Source organism: Erinaceus europaeus, chromosome 8 (assembly GCF_950295315.1).
Source record: "Erinaceus europaeus chromosome 8, mEriEur2.1, whole genome shotgun sequence".
Lineage (NCBI taxonomy): Eukaryota > Metazoa > Chordata > Mammalia > Eulipotyphla > Erinaceidae > Erinaceus > Erinaceus europaeus.
The window spans coordinates 47,889,796-47,915,288 of record NC_080169.1 but is presented as its reverse complement, the minus strand read 5'-3'; the positions used below and the strand labels follow the sequence as shown (position 1 = coordinate 47,915,288).

At 38.1% G+C, this 25,493-nt stretch overlaps 1 protein-coding gene across 1 annotated transcript in view; it reads right to left on the bottom strand.

Moving 5' to 3' along the window:
* COL28A1 (collagen type XXVIII alpha 1 chain) overlaps nt 1–25,493 on the bottom strand; it is a 301,074-nt gene that overhangs the window by 172,752 nt on the left and 102,829 nt on the right. The window contains 6 exon segments of the mRNA XM_060196187.1: nt 2,609–2,677; nt 10,858–10,929; nt 12,894–12,962; nt 14,071–14,100; nt 14,102–14,140; nt 19,146–19,214. Coding sequence (XP_060052170.1) covers nt 2,609–2,677; nt 10,858–10,929; nt 12,894–12,962; nt 14,071–14,100; nt 14,102–14,140; nt 19,146–19,214 — 348 coding nt within the window.

The window sequence follows — 25,493 nt, the reverse complement described above, 5'->3', positions numbered from 1 at the left end:
ACCTAGACATACACCAGTTTCTGTGAGAGAGAGCGTATGTGCACACGTATCCATAAACTACTGCAAAATATATACCTGAAAGCAGAAGTACACTAGAGTTTGCAGTGAGTACCTCCCTAACACTTCCTCTCCACTATTCCAATCTTGGGATCCATGATTGCTCAACAAATTGTTTGGCTTTGTATGTTAACTCTCTTTTCAATCACCAGGTTCCAGATGCCACCAGGATGCTGGCTAGGCTTCCCTGGATTGAAGACCCCACCAATGTGTCCTGGAGCTCAGCTTCCCCAGAGACACACCTTACTAGGGAAAGAGAGAGGCAGACTGGGAGTATGGACCGACCAGTCAACGCCCATGTTCAGCGGGGAAGCAATTACAGAAGCCAGATCCTCTACCTTCTGCAACCCTCAACGACCCTGGGTCCATGCTCCCAGAGGGCTAGAGAATGGGAAGGCTATCATGGGAGAGGGTGGGTTATGGGGATTGGGTGGTGGGAATTGTGTGGAGTTGTACCCCTCCTACCTTATGCTTTTGTTCACTAATCCTTTCTTAAATTAAAAATTTAAATAAAAAAAAAAAAAGAAAAGGTGTCTTCCTATAGAGCTTGCAGTGATACAATTCACTCCTCAAGGTAATTACGAATAGAAAGAATTCACACTACTAATTTGTAAAAAATCAGGTATCACTATATCTTTATCATTTGCCAACAAAGACAAAAATCTAGACACAACAAGCTACTTTTTAACATTCTCTACTAAGTTTAACTTATTGACCTAAATCCCTCTAAAAGAGAACAGAGAAGCCCAATTAAATGTATGAAGGTATCAACAATAAGAGCCATAGCATATCTGGACACTGTAACATAAGTTCTATCACTTTTCTTCTAAATTTTTTCGGTGGGTCACAAATCATATTAAGCTCACAAACCCAGTTGCCCTCTCTCCAATGCACATCTTTCCTTGCTCTGTTGGTGATACTTAATATCACCTTTTGCTATCTTCTTGAAACTTTTCTCTCTTTGTTTACTCCAACTTGGTACTAATCTGCATAACTTCATACTATTCAGAATGCCTTTTCCCAGCTACCAAATAATATCAGATGCAAACCACAGCAGCTCTTTTGCAGAAATAACATTCATCTCACAACTTACCACACTTCAAGAATCTACTTTACAAAGATACATTCTACAAAGCACTAGTTTGCCTAAAAATAAGTTTTTCATAATGTTGACTATTATGTTTATATTCCCTCTTCCTTAAAAAAAAAAAAGAGGCTGTCACTATCTGCTATGTCTGTGACTTGAAATTCTACAAGCATTTTAATCTTAGATTCTTTTATTTATTTTTTTATTTCTTTATTGGGGAATTAATGTTTTACATTCAACAGTAAATAGTTTGTACATGCATAACATTCCCCAGTTTCCTATATAACAATACAACCCCCACTAGGTCCTCTGTCATCCTTCTTGGACCTGTATTCTCCCCACCTACCCATCCCCACCCCAGAGTCTTTTACTTTGGTGTGATACACCAATTCCAGTTCAGGTTCTACTTGTGTGGTTGTTGTTTTTTTTTTCCTGATCTTGTTTTTCAACTTCTGCTAAGAGTGAGATCATCCCATATTCATCCTTCTGTTTCTGACTTATTTCACTTAACATGAATTTTTCAATCTTAGATTCTTACACTGAAATTTAAAGACTCAATTTTAAACATTTTCACAAGACATAGCTTCTGAAGCTACCAATTACAGTTTTAACAGAATTAAAAACAGGACACTAATTAATAGATTGTATTTTACTTTACTCATATGTAAACTTTTAGATTCTTCATAACAATGATGTTTATATATAAAAACTATAAACCATCTGGAATCTTAGAAACTATATATTATGTCACTTGGCATTATTTATAAATTTGGATATTCTCATCTTGACATATAAAAATGCCATTCAACTTACATTTCTAAAATTTGTAAAATGAATTTATGTCAAGTTGTGAAAGCTACAGGGCCACTTAATAAAATGATATTTCTTATTAGTGGGTAAAATTCTATAAATTAGTTCAAGAAAACTGATGGATTTTCAGCTATCAAGGATATATCCAAAGACTTCTTTTCACTTTTATGGTTTTGTTTGCTTGTTTGTTTGTTTTGCCCCCAGGGTTATTGCTGGGGCTCAGTGTCTTCACTACAAATCCACTATTCCTAATGGCTTTTTTTTATTTTTATTGGATAGGACAGAGAGAAATTGAGAGAGGAGGGAGAGATAGAGAGGGAGAGAGAGACACTGCAGACCTGCTTCAACACTTGTGAAGTGACCCCCACTTGAACCAGGATCCATGCTCAAGTTCTTGTGCTTCGTACTATGTGTGCTTAACCTGACCAAAATGTGTTGAATTCTTCCTCTGACTCTTATGACAGATGCTAAGAACATAAAAATGTGTAATATATACTTGCTCTGTTCCAAAAATCTTGCAACATAGTTTTCATACTTTTAATCCCAAATTCATCATAGTTGAAATTACAAAAATGAAAACTGCATTTCTTCTTAAGTTTATTCCTTAATACCAGAACATAGGTAGTCTGTTTGCCACCTTTGTTAGTTCTATACCTTGGCACCAGGTTGTCCTTTTCCAGGTGGGTCTTCAAGGCTTCCTACTCCAGGAAGTCCTGCTTCTCCCTAGAGAAAAGAACACTGATGAGGGACTAACACTTTGTATACATAAGCTCCTCTTATGATCAGTGATTCTCTGATAAGACCTACAAGGAGACCAGACACTCACTTGCATTCCCAGAATTAATTTGATGATTTATCAATCTGAATATATTAGTGTCAGATTCTAATTTAGCTCAAGGAAGTTGAAATATTATGAAAGAGTCCAATTTCTCAGCCAATTTATGAAGCAATAAACTCACTTTCCTTTTGGCTTTTGTTCACAAGCAGTGGGTTTTGTTTTTGATTTTTTTTCCAGTCAGAAAAACCTTCAGCCTTTCCATCTGCTGTTTTTCACTATTTATACTCAAGGCTTAGTATGTTGAACTTCAACTAAAAATAGTTCAGGAAATCTTTATGATGCCTTATCTTTTGAATGTATTTACAGGCTCTCCTTTTGTATTGGGGAAAAAAACTTTTTTTTCCCATAATTAAAGTGCTTTCTAGGAATCCTAAAGGAATTAGGCCACTGGAGGATGCCATGGCCAAGGCATCAAGGAAAAGGTGCTTTGGCTGTTGGCATATGATATAAAACATCACAGTCTCGAAGGTGTTGGAAGATGGCGGACTGAGAAACTGCTAACAGCGTGTTCTCTAATCACATCTTCTAGAAACGGTAGGATTTTCTGCCTTTAGCAGGCCTGTCAATAAGGGGTAACACCAAAGAGGTGATTATAATTTAATTTGGGTTAAGAATTAGAGTAAAGGTGACACGGACTAGCGGGGCTCCAGACTTCCCAGGCAGCGCCAGGCAAGGCGGGTGCGCCTGGCATTGTCCTCCACCCAGGAAGGCGGCTCCTCCGCCGGTTGCAGAGCGCGGCGGGCAGAGGACCCGGAGAGAGCACTTTAGCTCAGGGGCTTTCTCTTGGGAGTCTCCAGGGTCCACCGCGACCCTGAGGGCGGATCCAAAGACTTCTTAAGTATAGCTCTCATTGGATCAAAGGACTTGGAGCTAGTTTTCATTTTTGAGAAATCCTTTAAAAAAGTCTGGAGGGGGGGGGTTCCCGGAAGATGGCGGACGGAGAATCTGCTAGCCTCTGAGCTCCAAACACACTCCCCTGGAGACAATAGGATTTTCTGCCTTTAGCAGGCAAGCCAATAAGGTGTCCTTAGACACCAAGGAGGTGACTATAACTTAATTTGGGTTAAGAATTAGAGTAGGGAAAAAAATTCTTTTTTCTTCCTTTTAATTTTCAGGCATACATCCTTCCCGCCGCCCCCCCCCATAAGCAGTCCCTGGGACCAGCTCTTAGCAGGATACCCCATACCACCAAACAGGGTGTTTTTTTTTTTAATTCACTGATACACATTTGGGAAGTTCCTTGCACTGCTCTTTAATTACAACTCTTCTTCTTATCTTCTCCCTTTTCTCTCTCTTATCTCTCTCTCTCTCTCTTTTTTTTTAATCTTGTCATACACTTCTTCTTTCTTCTTTGCCTTTCTGAATTTGTGAATTACTTTGGGGAAGAAATCTGACTCAGAGTGGACTCTCTATGTGTGTATCTCTGCTCTAGTTCCCTTTCCATTCTTGTTACCCCTAGAATATACACTGGATAGTAGATTTGCATAACTGTCTATTCTTGCTATCCTCTCTTTCTTTTCTCTTTCTTCACTGGGATTTGGTTACTATTTTTTCACGGACTGGAGATATTGTTTGGCTAACTGGTAACGATTAAACTACTTCAGTACTTACTTCAGTTGCTACTGTAATTCCGGAGGTTGGTGAGTGCAATTGTCATAAAGGTATTTAGTACAGTGCTACTTGTACTCAAGACACAACAACTGAGGAACAACAGAGCATAAAAAAAAAGAGAAACACATAAATTAAAAAAATGGGTAGATTAAAAACAAATAAAACTGCTACCCCAAGGAATGAAGACAAGAGCCCAGAAGAAACTACAAATCAGCCAGAAGTAACCATAGATAAGAAAAGTATGCAAGCAATAATAAACTTATTAATCACAGAAATGAAAACAACATTGGAGGAAAGGAATGGCAGTATTAGGGAAACAACAGTTGAGACCCCCAAGGAAAATACTGATTATCTTGAGGTAATTAGAGAACTAAAAGCTGAAATAGCTGTAATGAATAAAGAAGCTGAGGCAAGGGAAATCAGACTAACAGAAGCAGAAAACAGAATTAGTCAGACAGAGGATGAGTTAGAGAAAATGAAGAAAGAGGTGAAAGAGCTTAAAAAGAGATTGAGAGACACTGAAAACAACAACAGAGACATATGGGATGATATCAAAAGAAGTAACATTCATATAATTGGAAGAAAGAGAGGAAGGGGAAACAAACATTCTAGAGGAAATAATATAAGAAAACTTCCCAGACCTGAATAACAGAAAGGATATCAAGGTTCAAGAGGCCCAGAGAGTACCAAACAGAATCAACCCAGACCTGAAGAAACCAGGACACATCATAGTCACAATGAGAAGAAGTAAGGATAAAGAAAGGATCCTAAAGGCTGAAAAAGAGAAACAAAAAGTCACATACAAGGGAAAACCCATAAGATTTTCTGCATATTTCTCCACTCAAACTCTAAAATCCAGAAGGGAGTGGCAACATATCTATCGAGCCCTGAATGAAAAAGGGTTTCAACCAAGGATAATATATCCTGCTAGACTTTCATTCAAGCTAGATGGAGGGATCAAAACCTTCTTAGACAAACAACAGTTAAAGGAGGCAAACATCACCAAGCCAGCCCTGAAAGAGGTACTAAAAGACCTCTTATAAACAAGAACATCACTATAATACTTGCAATATATCAGAGTAAACAAATTGTTTTTTAGAACAATGGCACTACAATACATTAAATCCATAATATCAATAAATGTCAGTGGCTTAAACTCACCCATCAAAAGGCACAGGGTGGGGGGATGGATCAGAAAACATAACCCAACCATATGGTGCTTGCAAGAATCCCATCTGTCACAACAAGATAAACACAGACTTAAAGTGAAAGGATGGAAAACTATCATACAGGCTAACGGTCCACAAAAAAGGGCAGGAACAGCCATTCTCATCTCAGACACGATATATTTTAAATTAAATAAAGTAATAAAAGATAGGCAAGGACATTACATAATTATTAGAGGATCAATCAGCCAAGAAGACTTAACAATTATTAACATCTATGCACCCAATGAGGGACCATCTAAATACATTAAGCATCTATTGAAAGAATTTCAAAAATACATCAATAGTAATACAATAATAGTGGGAGACTTCAATACCCCACTCTCACACTTAGACAGATCAACAAAGCAGAGAACCAATAAAGATACAAGAGAAATGAATGAAGAGATTGACAGACTAGACCTCTTGGACATTTTCAGACTCCTCCACCCCAAAAAACTGGAATACACCTTCTTTTCAAATCCACACAACACATACTCAAGGATAGACCACATGTTAGGCCACAAAGACAGCATCAATAAATTCAAGAGCATTGAAATCATCCCAAGTATCTTCTCAGACCACAGTGGAGTAAAACTAACTTTTAACAACAAACGGAAAATTATTAAAAGACATAGAATTTGGAAACTAAACAACATGCTCCTTAAGAACCACTGGGTCAGACACTCACTCAAACAGGAAATTCAAATGTTCCTGGAAACTAATGAAAATGAAGACACAACCTATCAAAATATTTGGGACACAGCTAAAGCAGTACTGAGAGGGAAACTTATAGCCATACAATCACATATTAAACACCAAGAAGAAGCCCAAATGAACGACCTTACTGCACACCTCAAGGACTTAGAGGAACAGGAACAAAGGAACCCTAAAGCAACCAGAAGGACAGAAATCACTAAAGTTAGAGCAGAAATAAACAACATCGAAAATAAAAGAACCATACAAAAGATCAATGAAGCCAAATGTTGGTTCTTTGAAAGATTAAACAAAATTGACAAACCCCTAGCCAGACTCACCAAACAAAAAAGAGAGAAGACTCAAATTAATAGAATTGTGAACGATGGAGGAGATATCACAACTGACACCACAGAAATCCAGAGAATCCTGCGAAACTTCTATAAAGAACTATATGCCACCAAGCTAGAGAATCTGGAAGAAATGGAACAATTCCTAAAAACCTATGCACTTCCAAAACTGAACCAAGAAGAACTACAAAATCTAAATGCACCAATCACAGACAAAGAAATTGAAACCGTTATTAAGAATCTCTCAATAACAAAAGTCCTGGACCAGATGGCTTCACAAACGAATTCTACAAAACTTTCAGGAAACAGTTAATACCCATACTTCTTAAGATATTCCATAAGATTGAAGAAACAGGAATACTCCCTTCCACCTTTTATGAAGCCAACATCACCCTGATACCAAAAGCTGATAGGGACAGAACAAAAAAGGAAAACTACAGACCAATATCTCTGATGAATATAGATGCCAAAATATTAAACAAGATCTTGTCCAACCGGATACAGCAACATATCAAAAAGATTGTTCATCATGACCAAGTGGGATTCATCCCAGGAATGCAAGGCTGGTTCAACATCCGTAAGTCAATTAATGTTATTCACCACATCAATAAAAGCAAATCCAAAAACCACATGATTATCTCAATAGATGCAGAGAAAGCCTTTGATAAAATCCAACACCCATTCATGCTCAAAACTCTACAAAAAATGGGAATAGATGGGAAATTCCTCAAGATAATGCAGTCTCTATATAGCAAACCTACAGCCAACATCATACTCAATGGACAGAAGCTGAAAGCAATCCCCCTCAGATTGGGGACTAGACAGGGCTGTCAACTGTAACCGTTACTATTCAACATAGTATTGGAAGTTCTTGCCATAGCAATCAGGCAAGAGAAAGAAATCAAAGGGATACAGATTGGAAGGGAAGAAGCCAAGCTCTCACTATTTGCAGATGATATGATAGTATACATAGAAAGACCTAAAGAATCCAGTAGAAAATTACTGGAAGTTGTTAGGCAATATAGCAAGGTATCAGGCTACAAAATCAATGTACAAATACAGTGGCATTTCTTTATGCAAACACTAAATCTGAAGAAGAAGACATCCATAAATCACTCCCATTTACTGTTTCAGCAAAATAAATCAAATACCTAGGAATAAAGTTGACCGAAGAAGTGAAAGACTTGTATACTGAAAACTATGAGTCGCTACTCAAGGAGATAGAAACTGATACCAAGAAATGGAACGATATCCCATGCTCATGGATTGGAAGAATAAATATCATCAAAATGAATATTCTCCCCAGAGCCATATACAAATTTAATGCAATACCCATCAAAGTTCCACCAAGCTTCTTTAAGAGAATAGAACAAACACTACAATCATTTATCTGTAACATGAAAACACCTAGAGTTGCCAAAACCATCTTGAGGAAAAGAAACAGAAATTGAGGCATCACACTCCCAGACCTTAAACTATATTATAAAGCCATCATCATCAAAACAGCATGGTACTGGAACAAAAATAGGCACACAGACCAGTGAAACAGAATTGAAAGCCCAGAAGTAAATCGCAACACCTATGGGCATCTAACCTTTGATAAGGGGGCCCAAAGCATTAAATGGAAAAAAGAGGCTCTCTTCAATAAATGGTGCTGGGAAAACTGGGTTGAAACATGCAGAAGAATGAAATTGAACAACTTTATCTCACCGGAAACAAAAATCAACTCCAAATGGATCAAAGACCTAGATGGCAGACCAGAAATAATCAAATACTTAGAGGAAAAGATTGGTAAAACACTTTCCCACATACACCTCAAGGACATCTTTGATGAATCAAACCCAATTGCAAGGAAGACTAAAGCAGACACAAACAAATGGGACTATATCAAATTGAAAAGCTTCTGCACATCCAAAGAAACTATTAAACAAACAGAGAGACCCCTCACAGAATGGGAGAAGATCTTCACATGCCGGACATCAGACAAGAAACTAATCACCAAAATATATAAAGAGCTCAGCAAACTTAGCACCAAAAAAGCAAATGACCCCATTCAAAAGTGGGCAGAAGAAATGAACAAAACATTCACCTCAGAGGAGATCCAAAAGGCTAACAAACATATGAAAAACTGCTCTAGGTCACTGATTGTCAGAGAAATGCAAATTAAGACAACACTAAGATACCACCTCACTCCTGTAAGAATGGCATACATCAAAAAGGACAGCAGCAACAAATGCTGGAGAGGATGTGGGGACAGAGGAACCCTTTTACATTGCTGGTGGGAATGTAAATTGGTACAGCCTCTGTGGAGAGCAGTCTGGAAAACTCTCAGAAGGCTAGACATGGACCTTCCATATGACCCAGTAATTCCTCTCCTGGGGTTATACCCCAAGGACTCCATAACACCCAACCAAAAAGAGGTGTGTACTCCTATGTTCATAGCAGCACAATTCATAATAGCTAATACCTGGAAGCAACCCAGGTGCCCAACAACAGATAAGTGCCTGAGAAAGCTTTGGTATATATACACAATGGAATACTATGCAGCTATCAAGAACAATGAACCCACATTCTCTGACCCATCTTGGACAGAGCTAGAAGGAATTATGTTAAGTGAACTAAGTCAGAATGATAAAGATGAGTATGGGATGATCCCACTCATCAACAGAAGCTGACTTAGAAGTTCTGAAAGGGAAACTAAAAGCAGGACCTGACCAAATTGTAAGTAGGGCACCAAAGTAAAAACCCAGTGGTGAGGGGTAGATATGTAGCTTCCTGGGCCAGTGTGGGGGTGGGAGTGGTCGGGAGGGATGGGTCACAGTCCTTTGGTGGTGGGAATGGTGTTTATGTACACTCCTAGCAAAATGTAGACATATAAATCAGTAGTTAATTAATATGAGAGGGGGAAATCAATTGTATGTCTCAAAGTTTCTCAAAAGACAAACTGAATCTTTTTAATATATAGGCTATGTATTTGATATGCGGACTCTCTCAAAAGCCTAGACCAAGTAGATTAGAAGCATCCAATAGCATAGCTATATACAAGATACTGGATACTGTACAGCAAACCATAACAAAGGGACTTTTCAAAGTTAACCCAATTAACAAATAATGTGATGATAATATTAACTATCGATTGTCTTTTTGAACCCTAAGACAGCAGGAACCTCACACCTTCACTATAGAGCCCCTATTTCCCCCAGTCCTAGAACCCTTGGATAGGGCCCACTTTCCCGTATGCATCTCCCAATCCATACCAAATAATATTGCATCCGCCGATCACAACCTAACCAAAGCAACGATTGCCACCTCAACATGCTTCACCTCAGGCTGTATCCAGAGACTTCACGTGTGGAATGACAACCCTTCAGCTTCATTACTCGGGTGAGACCTTTCCTTTTATAGTACACTCTAATTCATCTCAGGTAGTTCACTTTCTAACAAAGTCCCATAACCTAGATATACACCAGTTTCTGTGAGAGAGAGCTTATGTGCACACATATCCATAAACTACTGCAAAATATATACCTGTAAGCAGAAGTACACTAGAGTTTGCAGTGAGTACCTCCCTAACACTTCCTCTCCACTATTCCAAGCTTGGGATCCATGATTGCTCAACAAATTGTTTGGCTTCATATGTTAACTCTCTTTTCAATCACCAGGTTCCAGATGCCACCAGGATGCTGGCTAGGCTTCCCTGGATTGAAGACCCCACCAATGTGTCCTGGAGCTCAGCTTCCCCAGAGACACACCTTACTAGGGAAAGAGAGAGGCAGACTGGGAGTATGGACCGACCAGTCAACGCCCATGTTCAGCGGGGAAGCAATTACAGAAGCCAGACCTTCTACCTTCTGCAACCCTCAATGACCCTGGGTCCATGCTCCCAGAGGGATGGAGAATGGGAAAGCTATCATGGGAGGGGGTGGGTTATGGGGATATGGTGGTGGGAATTGTGTGGAGTTGTACCCCTCCTACCTTATGTTTTTGTTCATTAATCCTTTCTTAAATAAAAAATTAAAAAAAAAACATCACAGTCACACTATAATAGTAAGTCAAGTGGAAAATTTTTAGAATTGTGAAATTTTTCCCCTTAAACACATAATTTTTGCACTCGATGATTTAATATGAGCTCCTAGGGGACTAAGATATTACTATGATATAATAGTTTTTACTCTAGTAATGAAGGAGAGTGGGAAATATTACCTTCTTCCCAGCTGTTCCATCTTCTCCTGGTACTACTGGCTGTCCTGGAGGCCCTATTGAGCCTGGCTCTCCCTAGTGGATAACCAAAGATTTTATTTCCCAGGAATAGAAACATGGAATTATATGTATCTCAAAGTTTCTGAAAAATCTAATATTGATTCATAACCTGACCTGGGGCAAGTTACTATGTTCATCCAGTTTTACTTGTAGCTCTCTCTGTCTTCTTTAAGCTGGAGAAACTTATATTCTGACTTACATAAAAAGTAATACAGGGGCCAGGCAGTGGCACACCAGGTTAAACATATAGTACTATATGCAAGGATCCATGCAAGGACCAGGGTTCCAGCCCCCACTACCCACCTACAGAAGCAGTGAAGCAGATCTGATGGTATCTATCTTTCTCTCTCCCTCTGTATCTGTATCTGTATCTGCAGGCTTCAGGGTTCAATCATTTCCTGGCTCAGCTTTTGCCAATTCAGCCTAACCAGCTTCAATATGTCCAGTTCCAACTAGCCACCAGCCCACACCCCACCCCAGCTGCTGGGTTCAGCCTGAACCCCATACTTGCTTCAGCCTACGCCCTGTTCAGCTTGTATCCACTTCAGCCAATTAAGTCCAATTCTGGTTCAGCCTACTCTGAATATAGTTTGCCAAACTCCAACTAGGACCCCTGCTTCTGTGGTCTCCTTCAGCTTTTAGTTAGGACCCTGTAACCCACCGTCTCAATACTTTTGTGGAGAATCACATAAGGACATGACAACAAAACTTTCTTATAATGTTGGGCCAAGACAGCATCTTGAAGAAACCCCAAATTCTGCAAAGACATAAACTTCCAAATGAATACTTCAAAGCTATGGTCCTAAAGATGTCCACAGAATTGAAAAGTACTATGGCAGAGTACAATTAATTCAGAGAAATAATGAGGAAATGTAGACAGAAATTCATAATAATGATGAGAGGAATGAAGAGTGCTAATAACAGAGCAAAAGCAAAGCAAAACGAAACAGCAGAAAATACCAGTAAGAAGACAGGTACCAAAAACTGATGTAGAGAACAAGAAGATTAGGTGAAAAAAAAAATTACACCTACCCCCAAAAAAAGTTAAAAGAAAAAATAAAACAAATGGAGATAACATAGTTATGAAACATCATCAAGAGAAACAACGTTCATGTAATAGTGCTACAACCAAAAGAAGAGAGAGAAGAAATTCACATCAGAATAAATTTTAGCTGGGAATTTCAGATCCAGAAGGCTTGATGAGTTCTAAGAAATATGAATCCAAATCTAAATTCATCGTGGCACAAAACAGTTAAAATGGCAAAGATCAAAGACAAAGATAATTCTGAAGGCTGCTAAAAAAGAAGAGTCACCAATAAAAAACATCTCATAAGACTGCCAGCTAATTTCTCAATAGGAACTGTAAAGGCTAGGAAGAATTGGCAAGATATAGTCAAAGTTCTAAGTGGAAAAGACTTCCACCCAAGAACCAAGTTATCAAAAGAATTTGAAGTAAGGCAACTTAACTACTGAAGGAATTCATCACCATTAAGCAAGATCTATAAGAAATACTGAAGAGACTCATATAAAATGAAAATACAGAATAATTTCACCCATAAAAGAACAATAATGAAGCCAGGAAAATAAGCAAAATCCAACAAAAACCATGGATTTGAACAGAAAAACTACAGTCAACAAAAGGAGGTGGTAAAAGAATTCTAGCAACCCAAGTCTAGTGGACTTTGGTGTGGAGATACCAGCACAGATTTTGAGGACATGAGAAAAGGTAATTCTGAAATACCTATCAACCAAAGGTATAAACCTAGTTAGCTTAAAACTATTATTAAAAATAAATTAAATGAGATTTGGTTCTTCTGAAAAAGTTATACTGAGCAGAAATCTTTTTAATAAATATTTTACATTAGTGAAATAACAGATGACACATGCATGATCTATAAGATTTTTGGTTATTAACCAAATGAACATAATATAATATAATATAGATTGGCTAAATGCTTCTGAGCAGCATAGCTACTCACCTTTGGATCTTGAACTCCAACTCCCATCGGTCCTCTAGGACCTGTCAATCCTATTTGACCTACATCTCCCTAATAAGGAAAGAGTATTTAAAGATTATTTGAGTATAAAAGAAAAAGCAAAATGATATTTTCTGGTTTTGATTTTGATTTTCTAAGAACCGACTTATATCAACAAAAATAGGACTAAGTTTCCTGTGGTCAATTCGTGTGTGTGTGTGTGTGTGTGTGTGTGTGTGTGTGTGTACATATATATACACATATACATGTATGTTTTTTTCAATTAAAATATATATATTTGCCTGAAATTCCTTCAAGGGGATGATTTTTTGCCAAATTTGACTATATAATGACATGGTTTAAAATAAAGACCATAGAATATATAGCATACTCAAATGATTCTAACAAGTAATAATGGACAGCTACATTTCAGGGCAACTAAAGTTGCACATGAGAAGTCAAAGTGCCTGTTGATCAGTAATAATACCAATAACCAGCGACAACCACCAAAACTTGCAATGACAAGCTCCAAATAAAAACTCTCAGGACAGATAACTTCATTCTATTGAGCCACTTCTCCCACGGGAACACTAAGTAATGTGCCTGAAAGTGTGATTGCAGAGAAATACTATAGTTATTTAATAAGATTAATTATTCTTTGTAACAACAATAAGGACAACTAGTTAAGAAACTCTCTGAGGAATAAATAAGGGTTCTAATTTAGGAGATGATTTAATTCCAACATTCATAAAAAGATTTTTATTCCATAGGTTCTTTCTCACTCTATACCTTTCAATGTTATAGTGGTTCTATCTACTGTGGAAGTGTTGGTGAGAAGAAAATTAGTCAACCCAGAGAGATATGTAACTACTGATAGCTTCTATTGATATTTATGTTTGGGTTGCTTGAATAAGATCTCATAAATTAAACTAATAAAGAAAACAATGAATAGAGTGAAGGAAAATAAAAGAGTTAAGAGCTTAAAGAAGATATATAGAATAATTTAAACTATTCCGAATACTAGTCTCATTTCATTTTAAGTAGATATCACTGATTCTTAAGTTTATCTCATCTGCTGCTTTCCAAACTCTCTGGCTACCAATATCTTAAACATATTAGACTATATATCAGATATACTACCATATAGATACCGTAATTCTGCTATCATGCGGAAACTTACCTTGGAACCAGGTGAACCTTGTCCTGGGGGGTCCTTGAGGACCAGGTAGACCGATAGGTCCTTGGATTCTCTTTAAAATAAAAAAGTCAAGTAGTACAAGTGAGACAAGAAGAAATGTGGGTAAGAGCAGCCTCAGACCCTCTGAAATGCATGTTTAGTTTGTATCCCATAACAAGTTACTCAGAGTCACAATATTGGAATCGGGTGGCAGACTATTAACTGAACTCTCATATGCATCCTCTCTCTTCTTTTATTCAATAGTAAGAGACATTTCATGACTGCTCAAAATAAAGATCACATTTCCCAGTCTCAGTTGTAGTCAGGTGTTGCCATGTACACTAGATTCTGGCCAATGGTATGGGAGTGCAAGTGAATGTGTGCAATTTTTGGTTCATGCTAAGGGAAGAGGTCTGTCTCTTCCTCTCCTACACCCTTTCCCCAGTGGTTGAAGTAAAATAATAGTGACTCTTCTGGGCCATGTGGATGAATGGAAAGCATCTTCAGTTTTATAGATGAACAAAAGTGAAGTGAAAAGTCTGAGCCCCCTGAAATGCTAAAGAGTAGAGTCACCACTTAGGAGTTTTCAAGAAAAAAAAATTCCACCTTATTATCCTATCATATTCCAGTCTCACACAGGCAAACCTATATCCTTACTGTGGCAATGATATATGCCAGGATGCTAAAATGAAGATTGGACCAACATGCTAAGAAGTGATAGCTAGCTGACATCAAATAGATGAATGCTCAAATGCTTAATTTCCATCTGTATTGTGGATGTAATAAGGGGGAGGAGATAAAACTCATAAAGTTCTTCTCTAGATGAAGCAGTCTTATAGAGTTTTCTTGGGCGGGGGGTGGAGTGAATCCTACAGGGGTCTATAGTGTGTGTGTGTGTGTGTGTGTGTGTATGTGTGTGTGTGTGTGTGTGTGTGTGTGTGTGTGTGTGTGTGTGTGTGTGTGTGTTTCTCTGCATTACTTAAAGGAAAATTCAGGGAAATCACTTGGAGATCTTGCTTTTTTGTTTGATGGGGGGAAAGGGATTGTGTCTGAGTCATACCTGAAAAAGTTCAAATGGACTGTGATAGCTAGAAGATAAGAGTTTGTACCCCTCAGTGAGATATTCACCCTAATCATGGCCTAGATATATTCTAAGTGTGAGATATAGTTTAGCTGAAACTGTTTTGAATTCTACCAAAGAAAACCTAGAAGAGTACAGAACTCCAACAGAGAGGATCAGGATAGAGCAAACCCCTGAAAATCAGAGAATGACAGAGAAAAATGACTGGAGGAAAATAGTCTCATATCCTTGAAGGGGGCAGTCATGGGACCAGGAGTTTCCCTAGAAACAGTGTCAGGGGGCCAGGCAGTGGTGCACCTGATTAAGCACACACACTACAGTGCGCAAGGACCCAGGTTTAAGCCCCTGGTCCCCACTTACAGGGGGAAAGCTTCATGAGTGGTGAAGTAGGGCTGCAGGTATTTCTGTCTCTCTCTGTCTCTCTGTATCTCTGTCTCTCCCCCTTTCCTTTCTCAATTTCTCTCTGTCCTAGCCAATTTAAAAAAAGGGGGGTAGGAGATGGCCACCAGAGGCAGTGGATTGATAGTGCAGACACTGAGCCCTAGCAATAACTTTGTAGGAAAAAAAAAAGTTAATTTATAGCAAATTTTTATTAGACAATTAAAATGTGATTTATAAGAGTGATCTTATAGCTTTCTATTAACTAAAAGTGAAAAGTCTGTAACTTTCTGGTCATTTATTTCTGTGGTCAGAAAGACAATGTTCACTAACTGGAAAAAAATAAGTAAATAAAGGGATGACAAGAGAAAAAGATAAGGTTTTTCTTGTGCTTACACCCTACATATCAAAAGTTTTCAAATAATGGTCACATGAATATTTTATTATGTCATTCCCTTTTCTCCATCTAGGTGCTTGTTCATTTTTCAGTTACAATAGTTTTGGGGTGCCAGGCAGTGGCACACCTGGTTGAGTGCACATGTTACAATAGTTTCTATTTTCTCTAGTTGACACAGATGGAGCAGTCTAGTCAATTTATGCATGCTAAGGTTCAACATAAATATTAAAATATTGTAAGAAGGAATCCCTTCTGATTTTCATAATACTCCCCATTTTGAGTGCAGTAAGATATGAGGAAAATTCACAGGAAATATCTAAATATGTGTGTATATGTGCATGTGTTATTTACATTTCACTTTACTAAATAAAATACTTAAAGTGGACAGGTTTCCAAAATTTACTGAAAATCTGCAGGCCACTTGGAAATGTAATAAACATGTTTCTGGAAATAGAAATGTCTCCATAAATAAATGAGTGAAAAAAATCAACTTCTGTATAATAAAAAGAAAGACTTAACAATAACAACCATTCAGTGAATAAACATGTTAAATTAAGGATAAGAACATAAATGAATATCTGTAAGTAGAGGTTAAATTTAAGTAGAATTTAAATAATTTGTTTTAAAAATGGTAAACAAATTCTTTTCTTGTTCAGAGAAGTTTACAAAACAGTGCATTTCATTCACTCTTCTAGTCAATAGTGGTCAGCCTCATATGGGCAGGTTTTTTTTAAAGTCTTTTTTTTTTCCCTTGGGAAATAGAAGGGGTAAGAAAGCAAAAGAACTCAGAAAGATTTCTTGTTAAGCTGAAAAACAATAACCTTCACAAAGAACCTGCATTAAAGGCAACAGGAAGCCACAGGTGGGAGGTCAGGAATTCACAAGCCATCTGGAAAGAGTTGGCTTTCTTTGAACCTTATTTGCAGTCCAGTAGTTGGGAATGAGTGCCAAGACCACCACAGGATTCAGGATGTGACAGCACTTTCCAGCTATTTTCCAGATCATAATGTCAAGCCCTGGTGAAGCCAGCAAATAAAGGTCTGGTACCACAGTACAGACCATAATGCTACCTATGCAGCCAAAATATCCAACAGTAAATTAATGATTTTTTTTTTAATTTAGATTTATCTGTCCTCTTCTGTTTCTTTAAATATTTTTTATTATTTTTATTCTACTTATATTGAATAGAGGCAGAGACAAATTGAGAAGGAAGGAGTAGGCAGAGAGGGAGAAAGACCCTTGCATATAGTCAACAATGTTTATACACCTTTCCCATGACATCATCTTCCCAGACAATAACTTGGGTCCACCTACATATCAGAGGTCAGGCTCGGGAAAAAACTAGTATAGTCATTGGTCCTTTGGAGCAGAACTAAAATAGGCCTACTAGCTATCTACGAAACGGAGACCCCAAATCTTCAGCTCCACTATGTCAGACCTTAGGTTCATGATTAGTCAGCAATTTGTTTGGCTTTATATGTTAACTCTTGTTTCAGCCACCAGGTTCCAGATGCTACCATGATGCCAACTGGACGTCACTGGACAGAGGACCCCACCATTGTGTCCTGCTTTCCCAGAGTCCCGCCCCACTAAGGAAAGAGAGAGAGACAGACTGGGAGTATGGATCGACCTGCCAATGCCCATGTTCAGCACGGAAGCAATTACAGAAGCAAGACCTTCCACTTTCTGCACCCCATAATGACCCTGGGTCCATACTCCCAGAGGGTTAAAGAATAAGAAAGCTATCAGGGGAGGGGGTAGGATGTGGAATTCTGGTGGTGGGGATTGTGTGGAGTTGTACCCCTCTTATCCTATGGTTTTTGTCAGTATTTCATATATATTGCCTTTTGTTGCCCTTGCTTTTCATTGTTGTCATAGTTATTATTGTTGTTGTTATTGATGTCATAGTTAGAACAGGGATAAATGAAGAGAGATGGAGAAGACAGAGAGGGGGAGAGAAAGATAGACACCTGCAGACCTGCTTCATTGCCTGCGAAGCGGCTCCCCTGTAGGTGGGGAGCTGGGGGCTCAAACTGGGATGCTTACGCTGGTCCTTGTGCTTTGCGCCACCTGTGCTTAACCCACTGTGCTATCACCCAACTCCCAGTGTTTCCTTTTTATAAATAAAAATTTTATAAAAAAGAAAGACCCTTGCAGCACTGCTTCACCATTTGTGAAGCTTCCCCCCTCTCTGATGTCTTAATCCTCCTACTATATTGTACTATGACCTCGGCAAGGGGAAAGAAATGGGAATTTCTTTGCATTTGCTAAGAAAAATAATAACAATAAAAACATGAATTAAGAAACAAATAAAATTAGAACTGGTGTTGACAATAAGATCAGAAAATATTTTTCCTTATTATTTTTCTCCTACTATCTTATATAAAGGAAACATTACTCATTCTCCAAGCAAGAGAATAACTTAAACCTTAGTAATTTAATTTCAACTAAATTGATTTGTTAATCTCTATGTGGGAGGATGTGCAGCATAAATTTGGGTGTGTTTGCCATTTGATTAAATTAGATGACATAGGTAAAAAAATTCACATATATATTACAATGTATTGTTATATTATTTTTACATTATCTAGCTCTAGAAAAATTGCCCAATTTTTTCCCAAAAGCTATGGCCAAAAGAATTTTGGAAGCAGTTTCCAGCTACAAACATAAAGACATTCTCAGAGACTTTTTCTTTTACTACCCAAAATGGATCAAGTGCCATTTTAAAGTCCATCTGAAGTTTGTTCTATTCAGGGATATTGTGCATTAAATTAAATCATTACTTCTATCTTAGATTTAATATTTGTTTAGAGTGATGCAGGACAAGATGATGAAAAATACTAATCAACTGACATTAGGAAAGTGGGATTTGATCATTCATAAATCTCCAAGGGAAAAAAAAGACATACGAACTAAAAATTAACTAAACTATTCCTCTGAAAAGAAACTAAGAATACAAAATAACATCCTCAATCTTTATTCTATTAATTTGATTTTAATGTTGAATGTTCTAGCACTGAGAAATATATGATTTTTAGAGTATGTGAAAGTTGTAAATAGTAATAGGTCATAGAACTACCTTATCCCTCACTACATTCATTTTGGGATGCTATTTCATAATTTGACCAATATATTCAAAGGTGTTTACAAAAACAGACTTCAGCGAACAATATTTGTTCAGAATGTTCTATTCCAAAATGAAAAGGAGGAAGTGTTAATTACCTGTTCCCCTTGACTCCCTATTCCAGGGATGCCCATTAGTCCCTGAGGTCCCACAGGTCCTAAATCCCCCTATATAAAAAACAAGTCAGAAACAAAATAGTGAAACTACATTCTTGCAGAGCTTGCTAATCTGGAATTATATTAAATCAAAAAAATCTATTTTTATACTATGAAACATTTCAACATGGTAAATCAAATCACTCCATTCTTTCAAACAGTCAGTAGTTCAGAGCTGCCCAAACCATACAAATGTTCTGTCAATTAGTCTAAGTTGGTGAAAATTTTCATTAGCTTATTTTAATAAGTTTGTTTCTTACACTCATAAGACCCCCCAAAATCTTAAATGGTTATTAATTTTTTTAAATATTTATTTATTCCCTTTTGTTACCCTTATTTTATTGTTGTTATTATTATTATTGATTTCATCGTTGTCGAATAAGACAGAGAGAAATGGAGAGAGGAGGGGAAGACAGAGACAGGGAGAGAAAGACAGACACCTGCAGACCTGCTTCACTGCTTGTGAAGCGACTCTCCTGCAGGTGAGGAGCCGGGGGCTCAAACCTGTATCCTTAGGCTGGTCCTTGAGCTTCACTCCAAGTGCGCTTAACCCGCTGCGCTACTGCCCTACTCCCTAAATGGTTATTAATAATGACAAACACTTTCTATTAGGATCATAATTTTTTTTTTTAACATTTTTTGGTCATCAGTGGATCTTCATTTATCCAGGCCAACTTTTTCAGATAGAAGGGCAAAGGCAAATACAAAGAGACAGAGAGAAAGAAATCACAGCATCAAAATTTCCATCATTGAAGTGGGAACTGGAATCAAACCTGGATCATGCCCAAGACAAAGCAAGCACAGTATTGAAGTTATCTTGCCAGCCCCATAACAAATATATATATTTAACACTTCTTTTTTAGTATTTATTTATGCTATTTATTTTTTGGATAGGGCAGAGAGAAATTAATAGTGGAAGGGGAGATAGGGAGAAAGAGAGATACCTGCAGCAGTGCTTTACTGCTTATGAAGCTTCTCTCCCACAGGGGCTTAACCCTGGCATCTTGTGCACAGTAAGTTGCATGCTCAACCAGATGCACCACTGCCCAGTCCCTCACTATAATAAACATTAACAGGTATAAAAATCACAGGGTATAATATGAAAACCAGGATTTGAGAGAGTGATTAAAGAAAAAATGGTTTAAAATGTTATATATCACTGAACTAAACTTTCTAGAGCTAAAGCTATACATAAATGAATGGACCAGGAACAGGAAAAGACATTATTGATTTGGCAATGATGATAACAGATGAAAGCTTCATAATCTCTACATGATATTTTGTAATTGGTAGCTGATATTCCCTGTGTTTTCTTTGCTTGTGTTCCAAATGTAAAAGCATAAATACCATGTCAAAAATACATGAAAGTTTTAATTTTCCAAACTCATAAAACTCCGTTGCATTTGTTTCTCACTACTCCAAAGAAAGAAAGGGCATCTTAAATATTTAGACTATTTTAGAGATGGATGAGCAACTAGAACTGAGCTATTTGAATTGTATTATCTCAAAAATTTGTATGATTGGCCATTATTTTGCCATTTAAACACAGATACCCTGAAAATGATAAATTCCAGATTGAAATATAATGTCCAAGTTAATCATGAATAACAAATGCTATATCAACCTGATGTATAATAAAACTTTATACCTAGAAGTAGATATATAAATGACTCCAATGTCATAATAGGGGCCAAGCAGCTGTACACCTGCTTGAACACATACATTGCCAAAGTGGCATAAGATCTCTGGTGTTTGCACATGTCTTAGATTCCCTTGAAAAGTAGTTTTAAAAGGGGACCAGGCAATGGCACACATAGTTAAGTACACATATTGCCAACCAAGCTCAAGGACCCAGGTTCAAGCCCTTGCTCCCCACTTACAGGGGTACACTTACAAGTGATGAAGCAGGTTTGTAGATGTCTTTCTCTCTCTCTATCTCCCATGCAATCTCAATTTCTTTCTGTCCTATCTAATAAATAAAATTTAATTAGGAAATAAAAAAGGAAAAAATGGCCAGGGGGAGCAGCGGGTTCGTAGTATGTGCACCGAGCTCCAGAAATATCACATACAACTTGTAAAATAAATAAAATTCCTAATTCCCCAATAAGGAATTTTAAAATAAGAAATGAAATCCCTCAAATAAATTCCTCTCTCCATTGTTACCGGTCATCTCTATCAGGAACAACAAAATAGACCCCTGTGTGGGCCTCCATAGGCCCTTGCACTCAACTTGGATCAACAGCAGTAGAGAATGTTCCATCCTCTGAAGAGGGGCTGGACAACATACTCTATGCTACACCTGAGGAAGATAGGTCCTGATATTGGGGCAGCTTGTAATGTTTCTACTCATAACCACAGAATGTGAGCTCAGATCTACAAGGATGCAGAGGTCACATAGGCTCCTAAGCTGAATATGGGCCCCAGATCATATCAAATCGATGGGGTATACAGTCAACAGTATTTATATACCTTTCCCATATTTGGAAGCTACTCTCTTCCCTAATCCAGCTTTCTGGTTCTTTTTCCAGCCATGACATCATCTCCCCAGACAATAACTAGGATCCACCTGCATATCAGATTTCAGGCTCAGGGAAAAAAAATAATAAACTAGTATAGCCACAGGCCCTTTAGAATATAACTAAAATGTGCCTATTAGCTAGCTACAAAACAGAGACCCCCCCCCCCCCAACTCTTCATCTGTACTATTCCAGCCTTTAGGTTCATGATTAGTCAACAATTTGTTTGGCTTTGTATGTTAACTCTCTTTTCAGCCACCAGGTTCTAGATGCTACCATGATGCCAATCAGACTTCCCTGGACAGACAACCCCACCAATGTGTCCTGGAGGTGATTTTCCAGAACCCTGCCCCACTAAGGAAGGAGAGAGGCAGGCTGGGAGTATGGATCAACCTGGCAATGGCCACGTTCAGCAGGGAAGCAATTGCAGAAGCCAGACCTTCCACCTTCTGCATCCCACAATGCCCTTGGGTCCATACTCCCAGAGGGCTAAAGAATTGGAAAGCTGTCAAAGGAGGGGATGGGATACGAAGTTCTGGTAGTCGGAATTGTGTGGAGTTGTACCCCTCTTATCCTATGGTTTTGTCAATGTTTCCTTTTTATAAGTAAAATTAAAAAGAGAAAGGAAAAGAAAAAAATTAAAAAAATAAAAAGATAAAAAAAGAAAACACAAAAAAATTGTTTAAATAATATGTAGGTTCTACTGGGAAGGGTACTGCCTAGACTTAGGTGTGTTTTTTTTCTTTTTGCTTTTTTAGATTTCTTTGCAAACTATTGCATATCACTTGGTTTAATTTTTCAAAAAATTCAGTCTTAAAATTTAGTGTTATATTGATGTAGTATTAATTTTGTTTTTAAAGTTTTTTTTTAATATCTAAGCTACTTTTATTTATTTGTTACTGAATGGAGACAGAGAGAAATTGAGAGGGGAGGGGGAGATAGAGAGGGGAAGAAACAGAGAGACACCTGTAGCTCTACTTCACAACTAGTAAAGTTTCACCTCTGCAGGTGGGGACCAAGGACTTGAACCCAGGTCATTGTACACTGCAATGTGTGTTCTTAACCAGGTGCACCATCACCTGGCTATTAGTATTTTTTTTTCTACTGGGGTTATTGATGGGGCTCAGAGTCTGTACTATGAACCCATTATTCCTGGTGGCCATTTTCCTTCTTTTTTTTTCCCTCCTCCTTTCTGTTTTGATAGGACAGAAACTGAGGGGAGAGGGAGAGGTAGAGATGGAATGAGGGGGCCGGGTGGTGGCGCACCTGGTTGAGTGCACATTACAATATTCAAGGACCAGGGTTAAAGCCCCCAGTCCCCACCTGCATGGGGAAAGCTTTGTAAGTGGTGAAGCAGGCCTGCAAGTGTCTCTCTGTCTCTCCCCCTCTCTTGCCCCCCTTCCCTCTAGATTTCTGGCTGTCTCTATCCAATAAATAAAATAAAGATAATAAAAAAATAAGAGAAAGAATGAGAAAGACACCTGCAAACCTGCTTCAGAACAGCTTGTGAAGCTTCCCCTCTGCAGATAGGGAGTGGTGGGCTCCAATCCAGGGTCTTCTGCATGGAAATGTGTGCTCAACTGGGTGTGCCACCCCACTTCCCCATACAGTATTTTCTTAAATTTAATATTTTCTTTATTGCTAGTAATAAAAATACAATTGATAAACCATTGACTTTATATTAAGCAACATCGCTAACATTCCTTGTGAATACTAAGAATTTGTAGAGTCTCTTCATTTTGTGAAATATAATCATATCAACTGTGGACTGTCAGAAAAGACATGATGTGTTTTTTCTATGCAAAAATGTGTCACAAATCTTCCATTAAACTGCTACAGACTCAAGGAAAAAAGAAAGAAAATCTTCTAACTTCATTAAAAAAGATTCATTGGCCAAATGAGAGAAAGTAGGTAAATCTCTCCAATCATCTTCCATCCACCCACTATTACCCTTTTCCTCTTGCTTCGATTTTTCTATCTCCTCTGTGTATGTGCAGGATTCCATGCTTTCAGTGTCATTTATGCCCTTAAAGTCCATCCTATAAAACTGGGTGTTTCCTTGCAATATAGAATATGCAGAAAGGACCATACTGGGGTACCTTTCTTTAAAAAAGAGTGTTTACTGGTCAACTATTATTCCTTTCTTAGCACAAACAGATATAAAATTCCTTTTTCGGGGCCAGGTGGTGACGCACCTGGTTAGGCACACGTTACAGTGTGCAAGGACCCAGGTTCAAGCCCCTGGTCCCCACCTTCAGGGGGAAAGCTTCATGAGTGGTGAATCAAGGCTGCAGGTGTCTCTCTGTTTCTCTCCTCTATCTCCCCCTTCCATTTCGATTTCTGGCTGCCTCTATCCAATAAATAAATAAAGATAATTAAAAAAATTTAATAAAATAAAATTCCTTTTTCAGCAGCAGTAGATAATATTAGATGCACACTTGAGTTCTTTAACCAATAATAATAGATGTGAACTAAAATTCCTTAACGATAATTTTTAATTTTTCCTTGCTCTGTTATACCCTATAACAAGGCCACTGACAGTCTGCTAACTGGCCCACTGACAGTCTGCTCCCTTTCACCATCCCTAATGGTCCATAGGTCCTATCAACCTCCAACTGCTTCTACAAATGGCCTCATCCATACTTCTACTGTGGGTTTAATCTGTAGTTGTTTTATTTTATTTTATTTCATTTTGTATTAATTTTACCAGACCACTACTCAGCTCCGGTTTACGGTGGTTTCAAAGATTGAATTTGGGACTCTGGAGACACAGGTATGAAAGTCTTTTTATATAAGCATTATACTATCCTCCTAGCCCAAGATGCAGTTATTTTGAAGGAAACAAATAACTGACGAGAGAGAAAAGCCACAGCTGTAGGTATATGTTGAATAAAAGAATTTTAGACTACCAGTGTCAGACATGCCACTAAGTTTGATGAACCAAAACAGAGCAGTATCACTCCACAGTCACACATAACCCACAGACAAAAGCAAGAAATTCTGTCCAATACACTGCCCACTTAGATCAAACAGTCCCTTAAAATGGCTGAAATGAGTAGAGCACTAAAGGAAAAACCCTGTGGTGAGGGTGAGGGTGGACATTCCCTTCCCTGGGCGGCGGGGGTGGGGGTGGGGGTGGGGTGGTGGGATGGGATACAGTCTTTTGGTGGTGGGAATGGTGTTTATGTACACACCTATTAATTTGTAGTCATATAAATCACTAATTAATATGAGAGGGGAAAAATTGATTGTCTCAAACTTTTTAAAGCACAAACTGAGTCTTTTTAATACATAGGCTGAGTCTTTGATATGTTGACTCTCTCAAAAGCCTAGAACAGGGAGAACAGAAGCAACCTGTGGCATAGCTATATATAAGATGTTGGGTATTATACAGCAAACCCTAACAAAGGGACTTTTCACAGTTAACCCAATTACTAAATAATGTGATAACAATAACTATCTATTGTCTTCTTGAACCCTAAGACAGCAGGAACCTCACATTTCCACTATAGAGCCTATATTTCCCCCAGTCCTGAAACCTTAGGGTGGGGTGCACTTTCCTGCATGCTTCTCTCAATTCATACCAAATAATATTGCATCCGCTGACCCGAACCTTATCAACTCAACGAATGCCACCTCAGCATGCTTCAATTCAGACTGTGTCCAGAGACTTCAGGTGTGGAATGACAACCTTTCAGCTGCATCACTCGGGTGAGACCTTTCCTTTCATAGTATTCTATAATTCCATTCAAGGCGGTTCACTTCCTAACAAAGT